Source organism: Polyergus mexicanus, unplaced genomic scaffold (genome assembly GCF_030449975.1).
Source record: "Polyergus mexicanus isolate NDT 795.1 unplaced genomic scaffold, iyPolMexi1.0 SCAF_13, whole genome shotgun sequence".
Lineage (NCBI taxonomy): Eukaryota > Metazoa > Arthropoda > Insecta > Hymenoptera > Formicidae > Polyergus > Polyergus mexicanus.
Genome location: NW_027223333.1, coordinates 8,343,047 through 8,370,872, shown reverse-complemented (window position 1 = coordinate 8,370,872; position 27,826 = coordinate 8,343,047). Strand labels below are relative to the sequence as shown.

Here is a 27,826-nt window from a genome sequence, read left to right as displayed (position 1 = left end):
CATTATGTTGCAATAGAATTTTACATATACATCTTTTAATAGCTTTACCACATAAGTATAGTAATTTACCATATAATTGGTAATGAATTTTTCAGATTAAAAAATTTCATATCGATTTTGTTATATAAGAACTTTTATTTTTTTTATATTTTGTACACATTGTTATTTTCAATGTTCGATATAAAATAAGCTTATATAAATTCTTTCTGTTTGTACGTTCGTATTTTAAAAGACGTATTGAATTTTTCGAATTCACTTGATTATTTTTGTTATTGGTTATGATGTAATCAAATTTCTCGTTTAGTGTCCAATAACGAATTGGAAATAATGTACGTTTTTATAAGAGTTGACGGCTTCAATTGGTATACAAAAACTGATAAAGGCCAACAGAATAGGATTATTTTAGCTTTGACTGTAGTGTTAATTAAAGCTTAAAATCATCAATATTTCAAGTACTATTTCCGTGGCGATGAAATTTTGGTGGAAATAAATTTACAAAAAATAGAAACTGTGTATATATTTATGTATAATGTTAACATGCCATATTATAAATTTACTTTTCGAAGTGTATAAAATATTTTTGTGCAGAATAATCTAGATTTGCTTTTATTTATCTTTCATTCAGTATTCCATTTAATTTCTAATTGTAGAAGTTTAAAACCTGTTTAAATTAAATATAAAATGTGTGTGTGTGTGTGTATTTTACTATTCATAAATATTAAAAAACTATGTAATAGTATTGTGAAATGCTATTTTTTGACGAATTATGAATAATTTTCATTCCAACATTAAAAATATATTTTAAACGGGAAAACAGTTATTTAATGTGTATGTAGTGTGTGTTTAAATTTATTAATATTTGATCTTTGTTATAGGACGAAAAGAATCAGTTGCTCATCACGAATCTTTGGCTGAAACTGGTAAGTCTCTCTGATTTACTCAAAGTTTCCAATTCGTGAAAAATAAAACAAATCGCGACTTCCTTCAAATTGATTGTTGCCAATTACACGAACGGCATAAAACTCTTCGAAACTATTTGTCATTTTTTAACAAATCTTCAATATTCTATTAATTGGACGTCAGTCTTGATTCATCCAAAGTTGTTTCAAGTGTATTTGAGAGTGATCCAATTACCGCGTTACACATCGTTCAGTTTTATCCGATGTTTCAAATCGTTTTCGCGAAATAGTTGCGTCACGTAAATCAGGCAGTTATTGGTGCAAAAAGATTGGGAACAAAATTCGTGATATAAACTGACTCTATTTACATATGATTACATTTCACTCGTGCAATTATCAGTTTTTACCCGCCAAAGATCGATATGTCAAAAGTAGATATACTACTGCTATTGTTTTATCAATATAAAAGCATTAATCTTTTATAATTCAAAATTTATTATATAAAAAAAAATTGTTCGTTGCTTCTAAACGTTGATTGTATCGTTTATTTGCAACTTTATCATTGGATCATCAGCATACTTCAAAATATATGATAGAAAAGCTTTCGAGTAAAACCGCGGCGATATCAGATCGGATTTTTATCGGCACCCCAACTATTAATAGGGTAGCCGCAACAGGTTACTTTTTCAAGCGACGATGCGCCTTTATTAAGACTGCGGCAGTGTTTTCTTCCAGAGAGCGGGTTTCGATCCGTTCACAGGGCTCGAAAGCGATCGTCGTTGCTTATTTTTCGCGGTTTGTTGAGCGTAAATTCTGCGTGAGTTCACGCACGTAACAATGGCCTAAATTTGAACATTACCATTTTTTGAATGCTGATTGACGAATCGCACCGCGTAACGTCCGACGCGTAACGTCCTTTGGCACAACTGACGATACAAACAACGATATGAAGGGTAAAAATCATTATTACGCTGCTGATTGGTAGCTAATTTTGCCCGCAGAGATTTAAAATTTTTGCAATTGCTAGTTGATATTCCAGATTCGTTCGAAGAGACAAATTTTATTAAGTATATATCTTGCTGTTATCGCGTTGTCATTTTTAATACTTATGTAGATTCTATATTATACTTTTCTTAGTAACTAACTTGTTTCAATTGTGAAACTATTTCGCATTGTGACATCTGATAAATTAATTTGATAACATTTGTAATTTCGAAGGTACTATCGTACCGAAGATATAGAAACGTCAGCTTTCATCTCTCGCTATTTAATCTTTCCTCTGTGTCTCATGACGACCAATGCATACGGAAGTAACACGCAGCTGCATTTGACTTAGAAAACCGATACGTTTCCCAAATATAAATCGTACAGATACTCAAGGGACATTCGACGTCCGCGTGTATCGATATAATGTTATATGAAACGTAGCTATCGAATGCACTTGTGTCGAATGCAAGAAAAGAACCGAAATTAAATCCGTGTTTCACGAAGAAGGGCATACGTGTTCAAGATGGAAAAATCGTATTTTCAAGATACAGCTAAACATATTTTATCTGTCATGGAAATAATAGAGATCAATGAGAAATATTTTTATTTCTTAAAAAATATGATAATCCGTGAAACACATATAATATCAAAATTTAACTTGCAATGTTAATACCAATAACTAATGCACAATGTATTAGCATAGTCCGCGTTAATATTGCGAATATATTTGATATTTGCAATTACAACCGCTAGAAATTATCAACTTAATCACTGCGGATTGATCATTAAATCACACAGCAAGAGATATTCCATTTCCAAACCTATGTCGCGAGTGACGTAACTTATTTATTTTACATAACTTGTACTTAACCATTATCTCTTGTCGTGAATAAATTGAAAAAATATAAGGTTAAAAAGTGCCTTTTATATATGCTCGAAACCCTTCGATATTATTCTCAATACTCACGCTTGCTTATAAAGCAATTCCGTTCCAATTCTCACCGTATCGCTATTGAATAGACCGACGCGTTTGACTAATATTTGGTTTGCAAACTGAACGATGAATTAATTTGAAAGAAATGATCGATTTTTGCGAGTGGAAAATTATAAATAAAAATACGTTTGTAAAACGATACCTTTGTAATATATCAATATAGAGAGAGAGAGAGAGAGAGAGAGAGTATGATATTCAATTTATTTCATATTAATTCTTTCATTTTTGTAAATTGGCGTCATCACTATTTTATTATTCTAATCATTTAATTATTATTTACAATTTTGGCAAATAATTATCTAATACTCATATATTACTCAATTGATATAAATCATTTCCGACCAGCTGTTTATAATACGCCGATTATAACTGTCGTATTTATACATCGAGCGCATCTCACTTCCTCTTAAATTAACTGAACACATCGAGATGATCGATGCTGAAATTTATGTAAAAAGTGGTGCAAAATTTGTTTGCGCCGGAGAAACGCAACGCGATTCGACGAAACTAGCATGACGACGAAACGAGACGAAACGAGACGAGACGAGACGAGACGGCGCTGCATAAAGTTTCGTTACTTCGGTTCCATCGTCTTTATGCATCGGGATGAAAGAAGGGAATGTATTTACATAATTTTCGCTGATGGAACAGGGAATGCAACTAGCGCGACGATACCGCAAGCCGTCGACGATAGCACGTGCGAAGTACATGCGCGAAACGTATACCGGGTGTCTCGTAATCTACACGTACGTCCCTAGGTATTTGACAATTTCTTCCAATGGATGGGCGATGGTTGTACGGGACCGGTGAAATGGTTGCCCAGGGATTCTGTAGACTATCGGGTAATGGAGATACCGTGTTTGGATCATTTAGGTATCTTCCTCTGGACGATATAGTGTATTTCGGTAGGCGAGCCCGCTATACGTAACCGTTGAATTACACGTAGGATCTTTTCCGGATTCCAAAAATCTTCTCTTTTATTTCTGGATGTCTACCGAGTTATTTCAAAATTATTTCAAGAATAATTTATAAACTTGACGTTGTTAGAAAATGTTTCCTTGATCGCGCCTTTTAAAAACTTATCGAGCGATTTTTACATTACGGATATGTAAAAAAAAAACTCCTCGTACATGCTTCTTGTCAGACAGGTTTTGCGAGTTTCATTACTATCGCAGAGGCGATAAATCTCATAGAGCGAAAATAATATATAGATGCGTGTATGGGAAACTTTCCGAACAGTGGTGTGCTTTACTACGTGCTAAGAGTGAAAACCAATGCAACTCTTGTACAACATAAAATATAAAACTACACGCCAAGGACGATGTATTACGTATAAGTGCATCACTATGTGAATTACGCCTTATATGTAACTAAAACGATTTTTTCGTGGACGTTAAAAGGCTTGTGAAGAACGAACAACTTCTGAAACAATCTTAATTTAATAACTTAATAACATTTTACATGTAAGATAAACGATCTCAACATGAATTGACTAAACTTTTTAAATATATTTCAATTCGTCATCGATAAAGATTTTAAAAGAAAATCATTTTCCCCTAATTTCAAAGGATTTTTGAGCTTGATTAATGTTATGTAAATATTTCTTAAGATGTTTGTCATCCATTTTCAATTTATTCGCGTTATCGATGGAATGATATCGGCAAATCTTCTAAAGCTTTTTCAAGTTGAACAAACTTCTACGTCGTGCGAGAAAATCTACGCTACGCGATCGCGGTGAAGAAACTCTGTACGTCCGATGTAACTTTTCGATCGACTCTAGGAAAGAGAATACTCGAGGTAGAAGACAAGCTCGAATCTCGGCGTGTTTTAATGGACCAACCAGTATTATGACTGACAAACCGCGGTGTTTCATACCTTTTCATTTCTAGTAGTACCTATCTCTTTTTTCGTTTTCTTCCTCGTGTACTGCATCCTCCATCTTCTTCATTCGTTACATCCGACCCCGTTTTTTTTTTCTCCATTCCATACGTGCACTAAGAGACGAGTTTATCCGATGTTCTCAATATATCTCACTTAGGATTCGCAAATGTAGAAAAAAATTATTTACGCATGTACAAAACGATATATAAAATTTGAATCCTTTGTATTTAATTTTAGAATTAATCGCGAAGAGAAACAATACAATTCTTCGACAGATCTTATCAAATTGACGTTATATCCGCGGCTTTTAGCTTGGTAAGCAAACTGGATTTTTCTACATTCGCTCTCTATATCAATTATTTGAAATTGAAAAATTGGAATCAAATCGAAAAATTTGTTTCATTCAACAATATACTCTTTTAATATAAATTTTTCTTTAATTATAAAATAAAACAATATCTAAACGCTTAAATAAAAAATGTGCAAAAATAGCACAAATTTTGGCTGAAATTTTCTGATACTAATTAAGATGTCACAAGAATCGGCAATAGTTTACGTTTCGCGTGGTTTGCAACTGATTTTTTTTTTTTTAAGTCAGAAAAAGAAACTCAGATAAGTTATCTTAATCTTAATTAAGCGTATTAAATTACAATACTTTCGTGCGTTAATTATTTAAATCGAGAACTCTTGATTTGAAGCGCCACTATTTACCCGTCAAATTTAATTTCTCAATTAGCCGTGTAGTAAAAAATAAAGCGATTTTAATACCCGATATTAATTTCATGTCGATTTAATTTTCAACGTTTTCTCGATATCGTGCACTTCATTTTTTTTCCTTGCCGCGAGCCAGGATTCATTTATGAAGGAGTGCAATATCCTTATCAAAAGGTTCCCTGGGAAGAAAGCAGTAATATATATAAAGGCGTCGATACACGGGTCGCTTTCAATATAGCTCTCGCATACTGATTAGGAATAGATTTCTGTTACCATGTAAATACAGTTATCAAGCCAACAATCGCGAAAAATTACAATATTTCTATTGAAATACCCAATCGCTGAGCGTCTCCTGATGCGGAGAAAGTTCTGAGTACGTATCTAAAAAAATGCCATTTAGATCGTTTCATCAATTGGCATTTCATGAATTTTTGAATAGCCGTCACGTATCGACTTACTTTTAATTCCGCCATTATTTTAATCAATATCATGCCATATCCCCACAGAATTAATTGCTGCGCTCACAGCATCAGGGGTGCTGCTTTAATTGCGCTTTTTCTCCGCGTTCCTTCATATCAGCAGGAAAAAATAGCTTGATATTAAATGGTACGAGTTTATTATTGGAATCACTAATTAGGTCATTGTAAAATTCATCACAGATATCGAGTACTTTCATTCGCCTTTCAGAACTTGAAAATTCACCTACTCGTATCTTGATTTGAGAATTTAAGAATAATGATTAAATTTAATTATAAGAAATTAAATTTATAAAGATAATTATATTTATTTCTTCTATTTGTATATTCTCTCTTAAAAGTAAAAAAATTTGACAATTACTTTTTCGAGTTTCTAACAAGACTGAAAATAATATCAATGTTTAACTTATGATAATGTACAATAGTTTGTAGTAATTTGAAAAGCGCTATGCCTACTTATATGAAATAAGTAGGCAATGATATTTGTTTACTAATATTTTATCAATATTTATTCAAAACTTTCCTAAATTTCAAACTTTGAATCGGTCTGGTACACAAATTTCCCGAGAGATGTATAAATCTTCGCTAAATATGAAAATCTTAAGCTCTGCTTTATGCATTCCTTTCGCTTTGTACTACGGAGAATAACTATGACAGGATTAAGACTAAATAAAGAGATCAAAGATATAAACCCGGAAAGTTTAATAGTTAAACTCTCCTTTAAATGAAAGATTACAGCTTCGTTATCATTTTCGTATTTCTCGCGGCTCTTTAGAATTCCAAAACATTCAATTTTATTTGCTAAAAAAAACCCATTTCGAAAAAAAATCTCTAATTTACGACAGAACTTAGGATATGAAAGTTTTCCTTATAATTTTATATCACGTATAATATATAAAAAACTTAAAAAATCAGGAGATGCAAATAATTTTATCAGAATAATACACTATTCCCATATATTCAACAACGTTCAATAATTTGATACATTCTTTATTTGATATTGACCAAAATAATCTAATAAGAATGCTGAATTATTTAACGACACATTTTTAAGTTATTTATTCATTAAAACATCTACGTACAATTAAGCAAATTTTTCTCAATTTTCTCCGAAATATCTATTCTTTGCTTTCTCATCTTCTCGAAATACAAAAGTATATAAATTACATGATAAACGTTATTTCTCTCGTCATTCAACAATTAGCCATTCTTTCGTCGAGCTCTTTTGATGGAGACATTTCCAGGTTTGGACAATGGACGCGCATACGTTTCCTCGAATTCCTGTACAAATCCGCTGTACCAGGAAACGACGTTTCTCGGTCACAAGCTTTGAGCATGCTGGAACGAACGGAATATTTGCCAAAGTCGGCGGATATACGCCCAGCTATAATGTTTCGGCTATCCCACGCAAACAATTTCAATTATCTTTTGTGCGGAATTTGCGAACAACAATCTGAGAAAGTCCCTTGGGGAAAAAAAAAAAAAAAAAACCATTTCAAACAAAAATATACTCTCTAAAAAGAGCTAACAATTTTGGAATTAAAACGTTAAAAATAGCGGTCTTTCTCTTTTTATGACCACGCATTGCATTCAATTAAAATATTTTTCAATACTGCTATTTTACTAATCTTGTATTTTTAGATTAAAAAAATCATTATATCCTATCAATTTGTATAAAAATAAAGGTAAATAGAGAAAAAGAGAGAAATCGCGACAGTTTATTTATTAAGAATAGGAATAAAAAGAAACGGAATAAGAAAAGAATATCTTTTTGTACTATTATGACTGCATTGTCGCTTGATGCGTCTTTTAATATAGTTACAAGTTTGCCATTGATTGCGTTCGACAATGTCGATTTGTGATCTTAATACGTGCGTCCGTTTAGGATATAACACTGGAGCGAGTATTTTTAACAGCGTTTACGGTTTAAAATAAAATACATAAAATATATATACGTAAAAGAGATCAAAAGCTGATCGATATTTTTTTTATTTTATTTTATTTCTTTAGTAGCAATTTAAAATTAGAGTACATAGTATGTCCTGCGCGCGTTGTGTATAAGATATTTTGACAACGGAAAATTAGAAAATTAGTCTGTGTGGCATAGAAATGGCGAAAATACGCAATAAATCTTTCCGGTTCATTTCTTGACAGAGTGTGTCTCGAAAATATTCTCTCGCGTAAATATTTTTCTGAAAGACGCACGCGCGATTAAGGATAAATTAGCCAACTTTTTCAAGAATTACGTTGCTTCTTGTTAAAAGCTCGCGATGCAACGGCACACTTTATGTGTTATGAATTATTTAGATTCCACGTGGTTGAATAAATTAGATTTGCAACGATGTAGTTGCTCGTAAATATTTTCTCGACCTACTTAAAAGTGCCGAAGTATTTAAATATACAAAAACAAAAAACATTTAAAGCAAAATTTGTAAATTACTATCTATTTTATAAATCGAGCATAAATCATATCACAGAAGATAATATTATAAACGGTGATGCTAATTTGTAAAATGTTGATATTTTTGTGAGACTGGATAAGATCCTATTTGAATTAGATTTCAATTAATATTAACAAAGAAACTTCGTAATTGGCAACTTTTTTTCGAAGCGATTATATAATTAATTACAATTATGTGTCCATCGATTAGGTACTTTTCTAATTATTCTCTATATTACTTCATAACGAGGTAGGTCGATGAAATAAAGAAGCTGCGCTTTGCGCCATATCAAAAGCAATTCATTAAAGATGGCGAGAAGAATGAAGTTCTTTCTTATTCCTGAAAAAGCTCTCTTTTATGCCGCGCGTAATGAATAGAGAGGATTAAAAAGAAAGATACAAGCAATACAAAATACGAATCTGCTAATGAAAAATATAATTAGTCTTAAAAATATGTTTTCGAGAAAGATGAAAATGCAAGCCCAGCAATGGAAAGCCGCTTTCAGTCAAGCTGTTATATTTTTCTCCATGAAATTAGCAGTAGCTTTTTCATTTTCGCTAACATAAATTTTTATTCATTATATTTTGTAGATTTGAATTGCGATAAAACATTTCGATTTGTTCGCGATATCGGAAAAATTCGCGGTCCAAATTCGAAAAATCAATATTATTAATTAAGAGTGCCGCGAATGCGAATGTAAAACGTGAAATTAACTTTGTTATACAAAGCCTATTAAATAATTGTTTAAATGACCATCGTCACTCTAGTCCGTTGACTGTTAACACGGACACAGATCTAAACTTTACATACGTCAGAGAACATATGCATACAAAATTTATATGTACACGTCACGCGGATCCCGAGACAGAAACGTTGATTATAGCGTTATCGCCGTAGTCACAATTACATGCCATCCGGGTTACTATAATGAATTCAACTCGCACGTCCGCTGGGGACAAGAAAAGGCTCCTTCCACGAGGGGGTCGTTTTCCGATAAATCCGGGTCGCTTGAGTAATCGAGGGTGCATTAACTGGCTCTCGCCGAAAATTGAGTTACGGTACTAGCTGCTGGTACCTCTCTGATCAAAGGACATCAATGTGTTATAAGCTGTGGGTGTAAAATCTCCCTAGTTTTGGCGCAAACTCGACATTGTCACGCCGCCTGACGAATATCCGAGGTTCATAGGGCATCTTTGATTATCCTCAAGTCACCGAAATCAGCGAGATCTCGTGTATTTGTATGCGCCGACAGATAAATAAGAAAAGAGCTTTCATACGGGCGGAAACGTTGGAGAGGACGAGAAAGAATAGCATCTAGGTGTCGTTTCAGAATTACAGGGGAAAAAAAAGATTCGAGTGGTCCTCAGACTACTTGATTTCCAAGACCGGAGGCCAAATAGGACAGTCGACCCACTCGATTCGAGCAAATTCCGCAGCCATTCGTCAAGGTCTAGCTCTTGACAGGCTGTAAACTCGGGGCGCGAAGCGCTCGATCTTCACGTGCCAAGCTCGATTTCACTTTGGCGTGCTTTATATTGGCCCCGAGTTATTCAGCACTTTTATGAGTTTCCATTTCTTTTCTCTCGTTTGCGTCTTTTACTTTTTACTTGCGCGCGCGCGCGCGCGCGTCTGTGTGAGATTCGTGAACGTACATTGTTATAAGTCTCTTCCTCGACGCGCATCTACAAGACGACTCGTTCATCTTGATTGCTCTGAATAACTGCTTTGTTATTTGCATGCGATTGAAGCATTTTTTGCAGGCATACTCGATGCGGGCCCGTGCATGTAAAAAGAATCTAATAAAGTTTGTTCTTTGTTAATGCTCTGATGGTATGAGTTGCGCGAGAGACGCAGGTACTTTGACGAGTTTTACAGCTTAGTTATATAGAACGGATGAGTATGTGTTGTATAACTTCAAGGGATATTAACTCTAGTTTGTTGTAATTAAAATTTAATGATGTAACACAATTACAAGGAAACACTTTAAATTCGATGAATAAATAATATTAATTTATGTTAACAATTCTTTTTTTTTATCTTTATAAATGTTGAACAAATAATTATACATATAAATTAAAGAATTAAAACAATACGTTAAAAATACTTTTCTAACATTTCTGAATGATTATTTTTTTCTACTATTCATAATTTATGCATATATTCGCAGATATGTATTTATTCTGTTCAACATATAAAATAACAGATCTCTTTAAAAAAAAAAAAAAAAAAAAAAAAATGGCTTATTCATTTTAACATAAAATTATAATAGAAATCGTTAGAATAATAAATAACATATTTTTTATTATATTAACTCGAGTTAAGCTTTTTTTAAAACAAACCAACACTGTACGCTCGAAAAAAAAACATGAACATATTTTATGAATGTCATGACGTGCTATTATAAGACAAAAAGCCTGCGGGAAACTTTGGACGACCCAATTTCATTCGTGCTCTGATCGCGATTAATGGATATATCCTATGCACTCTGTGCATCAGTACGCGTTATACGCTAAGGCGAATGGAGTATTTACTATTGAGGTAAATATACAATACGTGCGCTGCGAATGTGATTAAGGCGCTACCGCGATAACGCAGCCCTTCGAGTCCTGCACGTTACCTACGTAAATACACTTTTCTATTTGCTGGCCTAATCTACCGCAGAGTTGCACGATTTGCAACTGCGAATGCGGCGAGTTCGCTGACGCTGCGAATTTCGGGGAAATGACGAAAAGGATTAACACTGAAGAGATTCATAGTCTGCATGCAGAGGAAAAACTCGCATACGTGAGAGCCTTACAATAGCTTGGAAAACTGTAATTTAAATTACTGTGGCTCTATCTTTTTACTTCTTTTAGGAAGGATTTTTTTGTAGCTTTTATCTCGTCATCACTTTTTTTCGGCGCGCAGCTTCGCTTCCCATTTCTCACCCCGCGTTCTTCATATTCTTAACAACAATGAAACGACTTTCCCGTACGAGTTTAATTAAGCAGCAATGAAAGGCGCGGACGCAAGGGGCGGCATTCCGAGTATTAAAATTAAAGTAGAGCCTCGATGCCTCTTAATTATCTGTGTGACTTTTTAACTCGCCGAATTACAGGAATTACCGCGCTATAATAACGACGCCAACAATTAAAAGCGGTCCAGCCTTAAACGGAGATAAACGCGATCGGACGCACGTTCCTTAACATAAATAATAGCTGGCTAACAATTTCTTCGCGTAATTAATTAGCGACGTTTAATGAAACTTCGTAACTTCAGCTTCTGTAACGCGAAGCATTTTATTAACGCTGCATAAGATATTATACTGTTACTATATTATTTATCGAACAAGCTTGATGATCATGTGATAAATGAGTGGCATTAACGTCATTTAGTTGTAAATACTATTGAAAAATGTCTGCACAAGTTATGAGTTAACGAGAAAAAAAGAAAATCTCGCTTATGTGTTTGTCGTGTAATATATATGTATAGTATGACTATATTTTTTTTCTGTTCTGGCCCACCTCACCGTTATTTGCGTCTCATTGCATATTTTTGAAATATGTATTTTCTGCTTTTTATATCTCTCTCATATCTGAAAATCAATATTTTGCTATATTGCTTTTAATAATATTTTTATTAAATATCAATTTTTATGTTTTTATGTTTGATTTTTTTTCTAAATATATTTTCAAATATATTTTTCACTTATAATTATATTTTGATACAAAAATTGAGTAAAATTTTGAGGTGCAACTATTTTAATTACATGTTTATAGAAAGATATGAAATACAGAAAATATATTTGTATTATTTTTGTGAATAAATTCTATTAAGTAAAATGTTAAGAACAATAATTATATAAATGTGAATATATATGGTTTATATATCTATTATAATGAAATATAAAAATAATGAAAAAGAAGAAATAATACCTAAATTTTCTAAATTAATATAATTTGTAAAAGTAATTTAATTTTTTACTATATAATATTTGATATACATTTTTTTAACTTTTTATGACTTGAAAAATATACATTAAATTTTCTTTATCAGATCTTATGGTAATACACTTGTACTATTTTAGTACTACTCGCTACTCTATTTCTGGATGTAACTTAATCAGTGAAGCATATATATCCCGATCATTGTCAGATCTCGTAATATGCGATATACTCCATTCTTCCTCTTTCTCTTAGAAGATAGAATTGAAATAACATTAGAAAGATAATTGAGGTCGCACTACGGTACGACAAGAAGTTATGTGCTCGAGGGAAGAGTGAACTTGGCGCTTCGTTTGTCAAGCGCGGCTTGAATTTCAGCGTCTCGTTAAATTAAATCCACGTCCGAGGGGGATCTCGATGAGTAGATAGGACATCGGATAAAAGAGTCTCCATCTCCCTGGGGACAACTCGTGCCGAAATGGTCGTGTTGTGGTAAATTGTCATTGGGTATAACTATCAACTGGTGGCGAAAATATGACACAAAAACGGCCCTCTTATATTCCCGTCCTCGGGGCATAACTCTTTCTAGATCAAATCTAAGTTATAATTTCGAGTATCAAGCTATTTATGTATGTGTGTGTGTGTGTGTGTGTGTGTGTGTGTGTTCGATGATAATTAGATATATAATATATATAAATATACCTTCCGCACGGAAAATATATTTAAATATTGTATATTGTACTATATACATAATTTCTAATTTATTAGAAGTGTGTTGGATACAACATCAACAGTATGTTTTCTACGTTCTCTACATTCTGGTTTATAATGTATATGAAGTATATGGCTGAGTGCAAAACAAGCAAATTAAAAAAATATATAAAGAGCTGAAATGGAACTTCCGCAAAGAATAAACCGGCACTGCATTTCTTCAAAGAGCTCCTTTTCTCAAGCTCTTACTATTAATGCATCTTCTCGAGATACGTTGTACTGCCTTATTTCGCTACCGATCTAAAACGCTGTCAGCTACAACGCAACAACAGCTTGTTGCAATCTTTTTGATAAAAGTGTTACGATGCGCGAACACACACCATATATATAGTGTAGTTTATGCATCGCGACAACATCGTATCGTAACCTAGCGTTCTCTTCCATCATCCTTTGCTGTTCACTTTTTGTATAAGCTTCAGAAGACGCTGTAATTGCGTCTTTCATGAAGAGAATGAAGACTTACTATTAGTTGCAAATCCGACGATCCGTTTTCCTTTTAATAACAAAGCGAAATATCCGAAAGCGACATTAGTTTAATTTAATGAAATAATATTTGTTAAATTGCATTTTATAATTATTTTGTTATCGCAAATAATTTAATTAAAATTCTGCCAATAATATTAGGCATTCTTCAAAATTGTATTAATAATATTAAAGTAAATGGAGTCTCAATTTTAGTTATATCAAAAATCGATTATTTTTTGCTGAATTTAAAGTCAATTATAAAACAAAATCATTTTGTTGTAATTGTTTAATATTAAATATTAATTTTCTCTTTATATAGCACTAATTTATTTTAATTTCTAACACGTATGACATATGATATGTAAAAAAGTGAGAATGCATTCTTTCTCTTTGTCATTTATTTGTACTTTTTGACAATGTTTTTTATTTACACACATTTCGTATTAAATATATCTTTTATAGCAATTTTGTGATTTACTGGAAAGTATTTCGTTATCTTCCCGAAATTTATTTCTGCTGTATAAATATATGTTAGTAACTAAAACATAGATTGTCGTGATTTGGTTTACAATGCACGTAGATACTTTAAGAGGTTTCTAATCGGATAGCAATGCGGTCATTAACTCTATTAACATCTTGCGAAAGTGATGTAATTCGTAAACGAAATGAGACTTGCAGTTTCAAGCACTATTAGAATTGTATTTTCCCAATAATCTACACAAACATTTAATATTTCTCATTAATAAAAGCAGTACCGAATAATATTCCTTATAATATTATAATATTAATAAAATATTTAATTATTTCTTTCTCTCTCTATATATTTTATAAGATTTTTTTTAAACTAACAAAAAATAGACTTTATGTGTGCTCTACATGTCGGTTTTTGTTTGCAAAAATTTGTGTTAATATTTTTAAAGCAAAAAAGCAGTTAAAATAAAAGTTTACTTAGAGTTTCACAAAGTTGTAAATTTTAATCGATATAATTTTTAAGATAACATCAAATTTTAAAATTTGACAAGTCACGGAATATGATAGCTTTACTGAACATTTGTTGTAAAAAGAAGTGACTAGAAATTTCAGTACGAATAGTGATTGTAAAAAAAGGACGATATTCAATGCAACTTCTTCTTCTCCTTCCTCTCGATCTTAATTTGTGGGGTTTACGTTTCATTGAATAATTCGGTCTCACGAAAAAGTTTATTACTTTTTCGGTCGATCGTTCGTTACTTTAATCGACAACTTTGTCGAGGGGAAACCGGGAGCGGAAAGGGAGATCCCCGACGATGTGGCGCCATAGATCGGCCTTCTCGTGACAACCGCCAAAGTATCCCATCCCCTTATTCAGTTCCTGATTTTATGCGATAAAATGGCGATCGAGATTCCGGGAATCTGAGCAGCGATGGTAATCAAAATTATTCGAATTCCCGATTTGCGAGTTTAAAACGTGAATGCCTCGTCCCCTCGTCATCCTAGTTCTTCATTTCGTGAAAATCGTTCGGCTAAGAAAAAAGCGTGGATTCCTAGAGGAAGGAATTCGCGATTGGCTGGCGATTCGATTAAGCTTCCTCATTTGTCTCGATCTTCCAGTAAAATATCTCGCTGTGTTTCATTCCGTGGATGGCGGCATACACGTATCCTCCAGATACGTAATTGTCGTTATAGAAAGAATGGCCGTTAGTATTTTATATTTGATTTTTGACAGCATCGCCTGCTGGAACGCTCCTTTTAAGACAGAGTGGCTGTCTCGAACAAATGGACTGGTAATGGATGTGAACTTATAAAAGGCATTTCTTTTAAACTCATAAAACGTATTTATATGTTTACGTTTCCTGAGTAAGGACAAAAGTCGCTCCGATATAATATAATCCGTGAAAAAAAAAAAAAAAAAAAAAAAATTTGTATGAATGAAATATGTTGTGATATACAGCCTGTACACGTATAAATATACAATCGCCATATTTTAATGTTGTTTTCTGATCGTAATGATAAATAAATTATTTACAAACATATAAATAATAACGGCATACTCTAACTCGTAAGTTATTGGCAAAATAAAATTGGCAAATATAATTTCTATGTTGTTATAAGGGTATAATATTATTTATAATTATGTGGAAAAAGAAAAATATATTTATAGTTGATTTTTTAAATTTGTTTTTATTTTAAATTTGCAAAGTTTCTTTTAAATTCACAATAATAATGAAAGTAATGTTGAAAACGTTCAATAAAATTTTAACAAAATTTAGGTAACAGCAAGGAGATAAGTAATGAATTCTCCAATTGCGACATAGAACTTACAAATTATACCAAAGATAATATGACGGATATATATTTCAAGTTTATGAATATCCCACATCATACAGTTGCAGGAATTATAGTACGTGCAGGAATATTAGGCCACGTTTTCTCCATGAAGTTATGCTAACTAAGACTAGATTAGACATGCAAATCACCGAACTACACGAGAGTTTCCACTTTTCGCTGGATGCATAATTATCGTATAGAGAAACGCTTGATGGATATATTCTTTCTTTTGACTTTAATGGAACATAAATTGTATTTTACATAAAGCGCTATATATTTTATAATTATCTCATTTTTTCAAATATAAATATTATTTAATTATTATATATATATATATATATATATATTAGAGAGCATTCAAATTAGATATAAAATTGCTACTTTTGTAAATATATATAACTATTACTTTTTTTAAACATAAATCATGTTTTTAAAAGCGATAAACTAATATTATATATGATATTGCATTTAATTAGAAAAGTTTTCTAAACCTCAAAAAGTTTGGAAAAAAGATACTTTATGAAAATTATTGCGTTTCTCGTATTTCTCTGCTTCTTTGCCTAATTTTTTTAACTTAATATATAACAATTCTATCCGCTCTACTGCTTCCTCCATACTTGCCGATTGTCGTGTAATAGCATAAACACTGAAATAGCAAGATAAAAACACGTGCTTGCGATGCCGTTAAGTTTTATGGTTTTCCATCGTTACCGTCGTCACGCCGTTTTACGTTCATCTTTTACAGAGCTACTCCTGTTTTAGAAAACGCGGTTTAACGGCTCGACTACAAATCGGCCACAAACGATCAGTTCTCTTACAAAACAATTAGAGCTACTCAACATTATTGCGTAAAATTATCTTTCTCTCATAATTATATCGAAAGAATCGAGAGATTAAAACATAATACAATAAAATTAAAAAAAAAAATTAAGATATATATAATGACAAGCAAATAAATTACGGATATGTAGCGATGGTATAAACATTTTTATCTACAAAAAAATAAATCAGAGAACTCTCTTTATCCATAAAAATACCGTCTTAGAAAATAGGTCGCGTTTCTAAAGACGCGACTTGTAAATGGCATTCATCTCGAAAGCCGTTCTGCTCGGAATCCGCGTGATTCGCAAAATTGCACTTCGCAACGGAATTCCATTCCGATCCTGTGATTTTTATCCTATATATCCGGTTACTTTTACATCCGGTTCATCGGCTCGTGCATCACCGAGAGGTATTTTTCAGTAGTGTTCGTAAAGCGAGCGTGCAAAACGAGATTGCCGGTATTTGTCTTCTCTGTGGAAGACAGATGGATCATTGCTCGCGTTCGAGAATCTCGCTTTTCATAGAACGGAACGATAAGGAAGCGATAACGCGTGTAAAAAGACGCAACCGAGGCAGGGTCGAATCGCTTTTCACCCTGAGAAAATACCAACAAGCTTTGTCGTGCGATCGACAAAATGGCTTTTTGCAAAAGAAGGATTTACCTTCAATAACTATATCCGATGACTCAATTAGTTTTTCCTTCCCGCAAAAAATAAGAGTATACTGAGACAAGAGAACGATAATGACGGACAAGCTTTTCATGGATACGATGTGAACAGAATTTTCGCTCAACGAAAATTAAAACTCTAAAGAGTTTTCGGGCAAACAAATAAAGATTAAAAATACTAAATAATTTTTCTTATGGAAAAATTTTTGAAATATATACAATACAATATACAATACATACATATTTAATTTATTTTAAACATCAGTTGTTATATAAAGCTGACAAATTACAACATGAGCTAAAAGTATGCGAGATATTACTACATACAAATTATATATAAATATGTCAGATTAATCAATTAATGGAATATATTAAGAAAAAAAGTTTCTTATATATGAAAGCAATCTAAAAGATTTTTCTGTATCAACGGTTGAACTATGGCTGCAATTAATAGCATCAGCTTTCTGCCTACGTGCAAGATGATTATACAACAATAATTGCCTACGCATGGCGGCTCCACAAACCGCCGTGCAGAGCTGAATAACGCGCGCCATTGTTAATTATCTCGCAGCGCACTCCATCAGCAGCTAATCAATCAGGTTCAGTGACTAATCGACACGAATACGACAGTCGAGGCGACGGAATTTGAGCTTGCTAGAGATTAAAATTTAAGCTTGTTATCAAAAACATTTCAACAATTTTGTTGGAAAATCTTCTGGGAAATCTTAAAAAAACTTTTTCCTATATTTTTCTTAATGTGATCTCTTACATATTTTTCTCATTATGATCATAATTATCAATCCGTAAGATCTTATCTATTTGGTATGAGAGGGAGAAACTATATTTAATATAATTCGAATCACGAATATATATGACAAAATCCGGTCAAAAATACATCGCGCAGCGATTTGTTATACATTACATTGGCCGGATCGATTCTGTCTATTTCATTTTTGCTCTGCCAAGGAAAGAAAGGACTACAAATCCAAAGCGAAGAGTTCCCGAACCACAAATATTTCCAAGTTTCTAAATCGCTTCGGAAGAGTCATGAAAACTTGCAGGGAAGGTTTGGAAAATGTTCTTGAAAAGTACGGGGAAAGTATTAGCGGGCACGTAGCACCGTAATACTCAGTGTCCAACTAAATGCACTATCTCTGCTATGATAGTCTTTTGCATAAAATTTCAAAAGTATACTTTGATAGACTAATATTGTATGTAGTATTAAACTGCTAAAATTCTAACTAAAATTTATGTCGCGAAAAATTATTGGCGGATATTAGACTTTACTATCATAAAAGGTAATGATAAAAGATTGCGTTAGAAGCTTTCAACGTTAATTTTACTAATTTATTCTTTTTCTCTTTTGTAACAAAAGCCAACACAACTTTATTAAAAATATACAAAATTACGGACTCAAAGAAATCAAATAAATGGCGAAAGATACTAGAAGTAATTTATTGAATTTGTTTGCACACGAACTACGGACTCGTAATATGGCTTCCCAAAGGTGCGCTTTGTTTATTACAGAAGCAAAAGGACAAGACTTTCCTCGCAAAATTGCACGTTCGTAAATTCCCCGAACGAGAATTAAATTGAAATGCTGTATTGTTTACTTGACGATGTAGTTTAAAATATTTGCGAAAAAGCAAAGGTCAGCACTTGCCGCTTGAAAAATCGATAATGTCAACATCACTTTGAAAAGAACGCTGTGACTGAATTGAACGTGATTGCGATATATTAAATCCGTGTTCCCCATTGATTATGTGAAACATTAATTTTGCTCAAAAATGCTTTAATCAAATTGTTAACCTAATCGATAAAAGGATATTTCTTATAGACAGCTGTTAACTATAACATTTATACACATACAATATATCTTATGAAATATATTTCTCGTTGTCATTTTCTAAAATTTTTGCATCTTTTTTTGTAAAACCGAATCTAAACCAAGCAAACAAACGAGCGTTCACAAACTATGTTAGTAAATTAGAATGATTGAATTGATAATTTTACAAAAAATTATTTTATATAAAAGTTTATAAAAAAATTATTTTAAAAATATATAAGAGATTAATAATTAATGGATTTTTATGCTTGTTCGTATTTATTCGCTTGATTTGAATATTAAGATGTCGTTTTTTTTTTTTTGGTATTTATTTTTCGCTAACCATTGTAATTTCCTATTTGCGTATAGTTGTGCATAATTTTCGTTCAATTACAGGAATGGAACGACGTGAATATGAGATGGAATGTCTCGGACTACGGAGGTGTACGAGACCTTAGAATCCCGCCGCATCGGCTATGGAAACCCGATGTTCTTATGTATAACAGGTAATGTAAAAAACTATATTTTCCTATTCATACACGCGTGCATCTTTTTTATATTGCTCTGCATTTCAAATAATGTATTTTTGAAATAGCAACTGACATATTTTTAAAATAAAAATTGGTACTATTTGAATGTAACATCTACAAGTTCATTTTACATTCTGAAAAATTCTTATGACAAAATATTACTTTAAAATATAAAAAGTGACAGTTTATATATATTTGCAAATATCAAAATCAAAAATCGGAAATCAAAGACTCAGAAATATTGCGCAATTATATCCAATTATCATATGTTTCTAATTCTCAATTAAATATTACATGAAACTGTATCAATAATGTTCTCTACAGAATTATAATAATTTATGGTGACATTCTTATGTGTATACCATCATATTTATATTCATGATATCTTGCGTTTACATCATGTGAAATATCAAATATTGTATAAAGAAAGGTTATATACAAGAATCAACTTTGCTGTTATTCAAGTTTTCGAAGTGCTTCCGCGACAGCAAAAAAATTCCTTCGATCACCTAGTAAATGTCACCCATAAAAATTGAAAAATATCATTTTATATCTACGAGTCATTTGCTTTCCAACTGTGCATTATAGAATCTAAAATGGTCTCGCTTACTCATGAAAATATTGAGTTTGATTATTGCTGAGTTAGATTCCATTTAACATCGTAATATTTTAAAATTGCCTGGAAAAAATATACTTGCTACACGAAAGGCCAAACGATATGTTTCAATAATTTTACATAACACATCACGCATATTGGAATTTTGCTGGATGCAATTTAATCTCATTCAACTCGCATATTTTTTTGATTAGAAAAATTCTCCTTGAACTCCTGGACCAGGTCCAACCATAAATTCCATCATACAAATTTTATATACGTAATACTCTGGAAATCGATAATTGAATATTTTGCATTTCCCAGAATTTTTCCAATCAAAAAAATATGCCAGTTGAATGAGATTAAATTGCATCCAGCAAAATTCCAATATGCGTGATGTGTTATGTAAAATTATTGAAACATATCGTTTGACCTATATATATATATATAAATATTTATTTCGCTACTATTGTAATACATAAGTATGTACAAGTTTTCTGTATAGCAAAAAAATGTTATACAGGAAATCAAGAAACTTGTAAATAAAAATAAAATAAAAGAATTATTAAAACAAATAAATAATTAAAAAAAAAACGGAAAATATATACAAATGAAGCATTTATGTGTATAATTAATAAAATTAATAAAATTACACATATGTAAAATAATATAATAACGAGATTTTAATAACCAAAGAAAGATTCCAATAATGAACAGAATATTTTTAAGTTATATAATTCAACTTTATAGTTAAACATATAAAGTATCTTCATGACATTAAACTCACTACGTAATTACAATAATTATCGTGATCTCCTCTCTGCAATAATATTTTATCGATATCATTCGCGAATATTAAAATGCATCCAACTACATAATGGCAATAGTGACGATCTGTTTTATGTATTTTTCGTGGAATTTTTAATGAAATATAGTGTCGGTGATCATTGACCAGCGAAATTCTCTCTCTCTCTCTCTCTCTCTCTCTCTCTCTATATATATATATATATATATATATATATATATATATATATATATATATATTGTATATATATGCTTTACACCGCTAATATGCCGAAATTGCACGTATCGATTATAAGCATGTTTCACATAGTTGTCCTTGCACAGTTGTAACCACATAATATAATGCTAAACTGCAGGCTTGGCGCGAAACAGTAATACACAGCCCCGATTGTACGATAAGTTAATCGATTAATCAATTTATGGTAATTTATTTAAAAAAGCAGACCTCTTTAAAACACACACCACGATATGAAGTTTAAAATATAATGCAATTATTGTGAGAAAAAAGACGAAAATAAAGTATCATCATATCCTTCCCGAACATACAACTTGAGCGATTTCATACAAAGTCATAATTTAATTTTTGTTCTGTTAAACTTTCCTTTTATAAAAAAGCATGAAACTTCGAACTCGAATATATCAAAGTGTTGAGGTCTCTTTTCCGCGACGTTGATTAATTGTCTCGCTTGTGCGCTGTGACTTGCTTCATTCGTGTTATTTGCAAATCATGAGAATTTTGACAGTCTGACAATTTGCGAAAGAAAAATTTAAAGTTAGTAAAGAAAAGTTAAAGAAATTGAAAGATATCCATAAATAAAAGCGCGCGTCTGTGTTGTTCTAGTAACATAAAATACATATTAATACTTATCTCGTGTAATAGTATTACAGTATGGGAAAGATGATACATTTATTTTTATGAGACTTGTAATATTCTGCTAATTTTATGAATATTTATTCGTTTCAGTACACATACTAGTAATTTTATCGTGATTTAAAAAATTTTGTTTACAGAAAATGTAATCTCTAATAAGTTAGAAGTATAGAAAAAACTTATACGATATACGTAAAATAAAATTAACAATTTTGCATTAATAGAAGTAATATTTTTTAATCAAAAACGTACTTACTTTTTTTTTAACAAATTATCGCGATACAATTATATAAATGTCATTGCATTTTAAAACAAAAACCAAAAAAAATCTTTTTTAAGTTTATGATAAAGACAAAAAGAGAGAAGAAAGAGAGTATATGTGTGCGCATCACTATTTTATATTTATTTTTCAATAAACGTATCGTCACGGTGTACGTTAATTAGTTAAGCGTGAAGAGTTAGTCACATGATAACGTTATCATGATCGTTGTACCGTTTTTCATTATTTTGTATGCAATCTATTCGCGAGAGCGGCGTGCATTGTATGCGTGCATGCGTGAGAAAGTTTATAAACGCACCATCGTATACAACGTCTATCACATAGTTGCGTTTATGTGCCACACTAACGTCAACGTGCGGCCATAATATGTACTGCAGGTCGTCGGGTCAGTTACAAAGACGGCTTACGCTCGAAGTGAGATGCAAATTGATCGATAAAACAATGTCGTTGAATTATTTTAGAGCGAGCCTCGGCATGTTTTCTCACAGTGCGAATTTGCTCGCTATGAATTATTTACACGCCGAATGAAATTCACACGCAGAATTTCCACTATTTAATTTTCGCTCTTTGCGTTCACTGACAGAGATAATGAAAACTTCCATTAAAAAACTTGGCTCGACAAAAAATAAATGGAGAAAGTACAAAATATAATCATTTCACTATATTGTACTGTTAGTTTACTATTCTCTATTTTGTTCGTTTAAATTTTAAATTGCAAACGGCTCGACACTATCCTTTTTTTTTTGTTCGTTGTAAATTCACATTAATCGTCGCATTTTAAAAATGTTATTAACGAAAATATTTTAGCATAACTATACTAAAGAATATTCTATAATTCGTGCACACTTTCTTTCGATTTTAGATTCTGCACAGTTGTTTGATTGTGTAGAAAAAAAAAAATGTTGTTTTAATAAAAAATTCTTTTTTAATTGGACACAGTTACTTTTTTATATCTTTTAATTGTCAATATTAGATATTTTGTACACAATTTTAATCACACGATGCAATTTTTGTTAAAATTTAAAATTAAAAACTACAGAGTATATAAAATTTCATTATTTGCAGTGACCTAATTTTTACCGAAACCACATGAGTTTGATATGATATGAGCGCATGATGCATCCTCAGTTGCAATGAACGAAGTCGAGTATGTGAACTCTTTTTATACACACACCGCAGCAGCGTGTGTTTTGTCGGGCATGCACCCGTAGTCATAATCGGTCTCCGTCGCGTCGACGGCGCTTTTATGCGATGCATCCGACGTTATTATGTAGCACGGACACCACGTAATATACATACAACAGCGGCTTGAAAGGGGGGCTTCACGGGGGGTCAATCGCAAAGATGGTGCACACGCCTAAGGACTGATCGATCACTTAACTGCTTTGTCGCTCCGTCACGGCGCAATTCTCCCGTGTTCCACTTTTCATCCAGATTTCCACGTGCATACCGCCGAGGCAATTTTATCGTGCATATTCCGCATATAAGGTGTTCCATACATAGGCAAATCACCATTTTTCTTGGTCTCGCTTCTAACATCTATGACTCCGAAGAAAACGTGCGATAAGTTCGGCATACTATATATCATTTCAAATTAGCTGAAAAACGGAGTTTAATTCAACGGAAGAAAGAGACGTGTATAATAATCGTGTATTCTTTTTTTTTTTCGACACTAATATCGATACCGCACATCGCGTTGAGTAATTTAAAAGTAAATTTTACTTCTAAAAGATGTAATAAAATAATTTACCAAATAAATTATTGAACTATGAAAAAATGTCAATATTAGATCATATGGTCTTTCGCATGATGTGAACTTGCTGCTATATTTCGAACGTCTGAGGTATCGCTAATTAGTAAACAGTCCTCACCAGTAGCATTGTCGCATTTCGAAGGGTAATTTACGCGAAAGCTCTAATTGAATGCTAAGTTTGTTTATATGTATATTGAACGTTCGTTATATATTTCTCGCATTTTCTCTTATTAACTTATAACCACGTCGCTAACTGTAATGCGATAATTTAATACCCGATGTAACGTAATAATGTAAGCAAAACGAGACGCATTCCCTTCGAATGATTCATCCAGGATGATCATCACGAATACATCGCGTAAATTCGTTTTAAACTATTGGAGGTAGATGCAACGTGCAATGGATAAAGTGGAGCGCTGGGCCAACTGGGTCACGCGCATTAAAAACAAAGCCACCGCTACCATTTAAAGAGAATCAGGGAAAGTATCCCCGTCCCCGACGGGATAATACATTGTCGGAAAACGCTTGCGGCCACACCATTGTCTTTAAGTAGGTAATGCATCGGGTGTCCGTCGCGATCGTCGTCGTATTTGTCGAATTAGAACTTCGCCTTGCGATGCATTAGTAGAAACGAATGGCTGGCAAACTTGCCGGCGAAGTAAAACGTTTAACGGTACGATCTCTACGCGCTCGTCGAGCAAGAACTTTGTCCGTCAATTTGCGACTTTGATTGCCCGACTTTCGTTTTTGTCGGATTAATCGCACGATGTAAGACCGATCCAATGATAAAAATATCTATCAGCTCTTCATGATAATCGACATATCAATCAATTTAACGCGATTTAAGAATCTATTAACGCGTGTAAGATAAATCACAATTATAGTAAAGCAAATCAAATTTTCGGTTTTTAAATTTTTATCCGACTATATCATCAATTATTGTGTTTTTATTCGATCTTTTTGAAAACTATAGCCTTTATCCTCATGACAGACGATATCAAAGAGAAGAGAAAAAAAGAGAGACAATCTAAATTTCTTATTTAAATATTTTAAAGAGTTCGAATATCTCCGCAGCCGGCAGTTAAATTTTAAAACAGAAAATTTCTTGATTTCTTATCTGCGGGACATCGAGTATATTCCACAGATGGTGCATCCAAAACTGTGCACAATCGCATCTTTTCGCATTCAGTTCACGCTATACGCTTCGATTATTCATCCTTTTGACGCTTTTAGACTACTTCGCATTTCCGATCCTATATTCCGTTTAGCTTGTTGACGATGATCCCAATGAATCCCGTGTCACACGTTATCCTTTCATCAAGTATCGTTCATAAAAAGGACCAGCAGTAATTATCGCGAAATGAAATTTTACTTTACTTTAAGCTTACCTCGAGCTTACTTCAAGTTAAACCACGAATTTATTTGCAAAAACTTAACACGTAATAATATCGCTATTAATAGTACGGAAACTTGCAAAATCTAAATTATACAGCAGTGTAACTACATTGTACGAATTTTAATATTATAGCAATATATTGTAAAATATATATTTTAGAAAATTATTATTACAATAATTTACCGTCCAAAAATATGTAAATCAGAAAATTAAACAAATACTTTAAGAATTACTCTTCTTAACATTGATGAAAAAGATACCTCTACACTGTGTAAGAAAACAGCCCTAATTCTTATGTCATTTTAACCGTCAGTTATCTCGATATTACTTAAAGTAAGAACAATCTGTCTGCAGTGACAGCTTTCGATGCTTTTGCGGTTCCTTTTACAGGCTGTCGCTAAGAAGAAGAGTGGACCGTTGTTTGATATTACGCTTACTTACTCGTCCGTCAATCCATCAAACCGGCAATTTTTCATGAATCACTTGTGCACGATGAAGGATTGCGGCAAAAATTCATTTCGCGGCGAATGGTCTGAGCGAGAACGCGCGCGCGACTGATGATTTTTTTTTTTCGGAAAATTGCCATAAACGTGAGAACAACGAACTAGGTGAATTTCCAACAAAACAGGCAAGGTTCTGTGTAGAAAAATATAACGAATCACTCGGTTGCATATCAATTGTGATAAATGCGCGCGTTTATTCTTCGGGAATGTCTATCGGGATGTCAAAAGTATATTCATTCGACGACGCAAAATATGATATTCGTGACGCGTTTATTGCTGTTCAAAATTTATCGCGATAAAATCATAGGGAATAAGATCTTAGCTGTCAATAATAAATATATAAAATATAACACAAATTTTTTATAAATGGTGAGAGTTAAGTTTATATGATGTTCTTTTAATATTTTTTAATTTTATCTTACTTGCAAATCAAAACTGCGTAAATAAAATATTTATAAAAAAATTAATTGTAAAATGATAAGACAATTAATTTTATATATAAATATATAAATATATGATGTGAATAAAATATTGATATGAATGCTATATCATAATGTCACGTTAATCCACAATCCACAAAATAAAAACAATATGCATGAAACAGTAAATCGTAAAACATTGTACGACAATGAGTTAATCCTGCGGATAACGAAAACATAGATTTTGCAGTGATGCATAAACGCAAATCGAAGCGTATCGGTTTGCACACTGCAAGCTACGCTCGAGCAACGTATGAAAATTAAGTTATTTTTGCAAACAACATTTTGCAAGACGTTGTTCACGTTTTTAAATAAATGCAACATTCCAAGTGTTGCCCGACACAAAAGAATCCGACGCTGTTCGCTCTGGAAAAACTGCCATGTCACTTTGAACATTTTACGCATTCAACATTAAAAAAATAAGATTAATTTTTTCCTACTATTTAGATTATAATATTGTTATATATATATATGTAGTTTAAATTAGTGGACAATTCTATTCAGAGAAAAAAAAACATGAATATATAATTATGAAAGGAAAATCATATAAATAAAGAATTTTTGAGATTCCTATATTCCAGAAAAATTCATATATTCCGAATAAATCCGATTCTCTTTGCAATTTCAGAAATGCGAAATTTATTAGATTCGTATTTCGATAATTTTTGCGATAATCAAAGCTAAAAAAAAAATGTATTTTTAAAAATGAATTTAAATATGTTACAGCAATTGCGAAATCGGCTTTTCCTAAGATATTATTTTTGCGCGAACAAATGTATTTTTGCGTTACGTTAGCGTTAAATATCGCGGAAGACTTTACAGTTTGTCATAACGACTAACGTTATTCAAATAATTTTATAGGCTCACAGGACAGTGCGTTTCGCATTTTAAAAGCGACAATTTATTGCCGCTTTATATTCAAAGATTAATCGCGATCCCCAGCATCATGAATATCTAACGTTTCGCGCGAATACAACCGTACTTTAATACTTCTACCCGGGATCAAAGGAAAGGCGAATAGTTTAGTAGACACATTACTTCCTATGCGATCGTCGTGAATTAATATTTCAGGCAAACGCATACTCTCTCGTTTCCGTGCTACGTCGATAACTTCGGGACACGCAAACTCACGAAGCATCATTCGTCGTATCCCGTAAGTTCACGTGCAAATGTAGATCATTATTCGTGTTATCTGTGAGAGAGAACGCAATGCTCGCGGCGACAATTCTGTTAAAGAAAAATTGCAAAAATTGATAATGATATGGCATGATATTACGAGCGGATTGGGAACACTTTAGACGACGTTGTAACGTTGAAAAGAGATTGAAAACGCGCACGTTCATTGTCAAACAATATATCGAGGAATTATCTCGGATGTACAAAATCCTCCAAGATAATTCATTGGCTACGATACTATCAATCGATGATTTACACGCGCACTTG

At 32.4% G+C, this 27,826-nt stretch overlaps 2 protein-coding genes across 10 annotated transcripts in view; one reads left to right on the top strand and one right to left on the bottom strand.

The window, feature by feature from the left end:
- LOC138938969 (nicotinic acetylcholine receptor alpha7 subunit) overlaps positions 1 to 27,826 on the top strand; it is a 170,381-nt gene that overhangs the window by 111,291 nt on the left and 31,264 nt on the right. For 2 of the 4 annotated variants that reach the window (XM_070306391.1, XM_070306394.1), the window contains 2 exons: positions 876 to 920; positions 19,569 to 19,678. In XM_070306391.1, the coding sequence (XP_070162492.1) occupies positions 876 to 920; positions 19,569 to 19,678 (155 nt within the window). The remainder of the gene's footprint in view (positions 1 to 875; positions 921 to 19,568; positions 19,679 to 27,826) is intronic. The other 2 variants (XM_070306393.1, XM_070306395.1) reach the window with 1 other exon arrangement.
- The window catches only part of Zir (dedicator of cytokinesis), a 169,258-nt gene that overhangs the window by 131,860 nt on the left and 9,572 nt on the right, over positions 1 to 27,826 (bottom strand). The window lies entirely within an intron of this gene.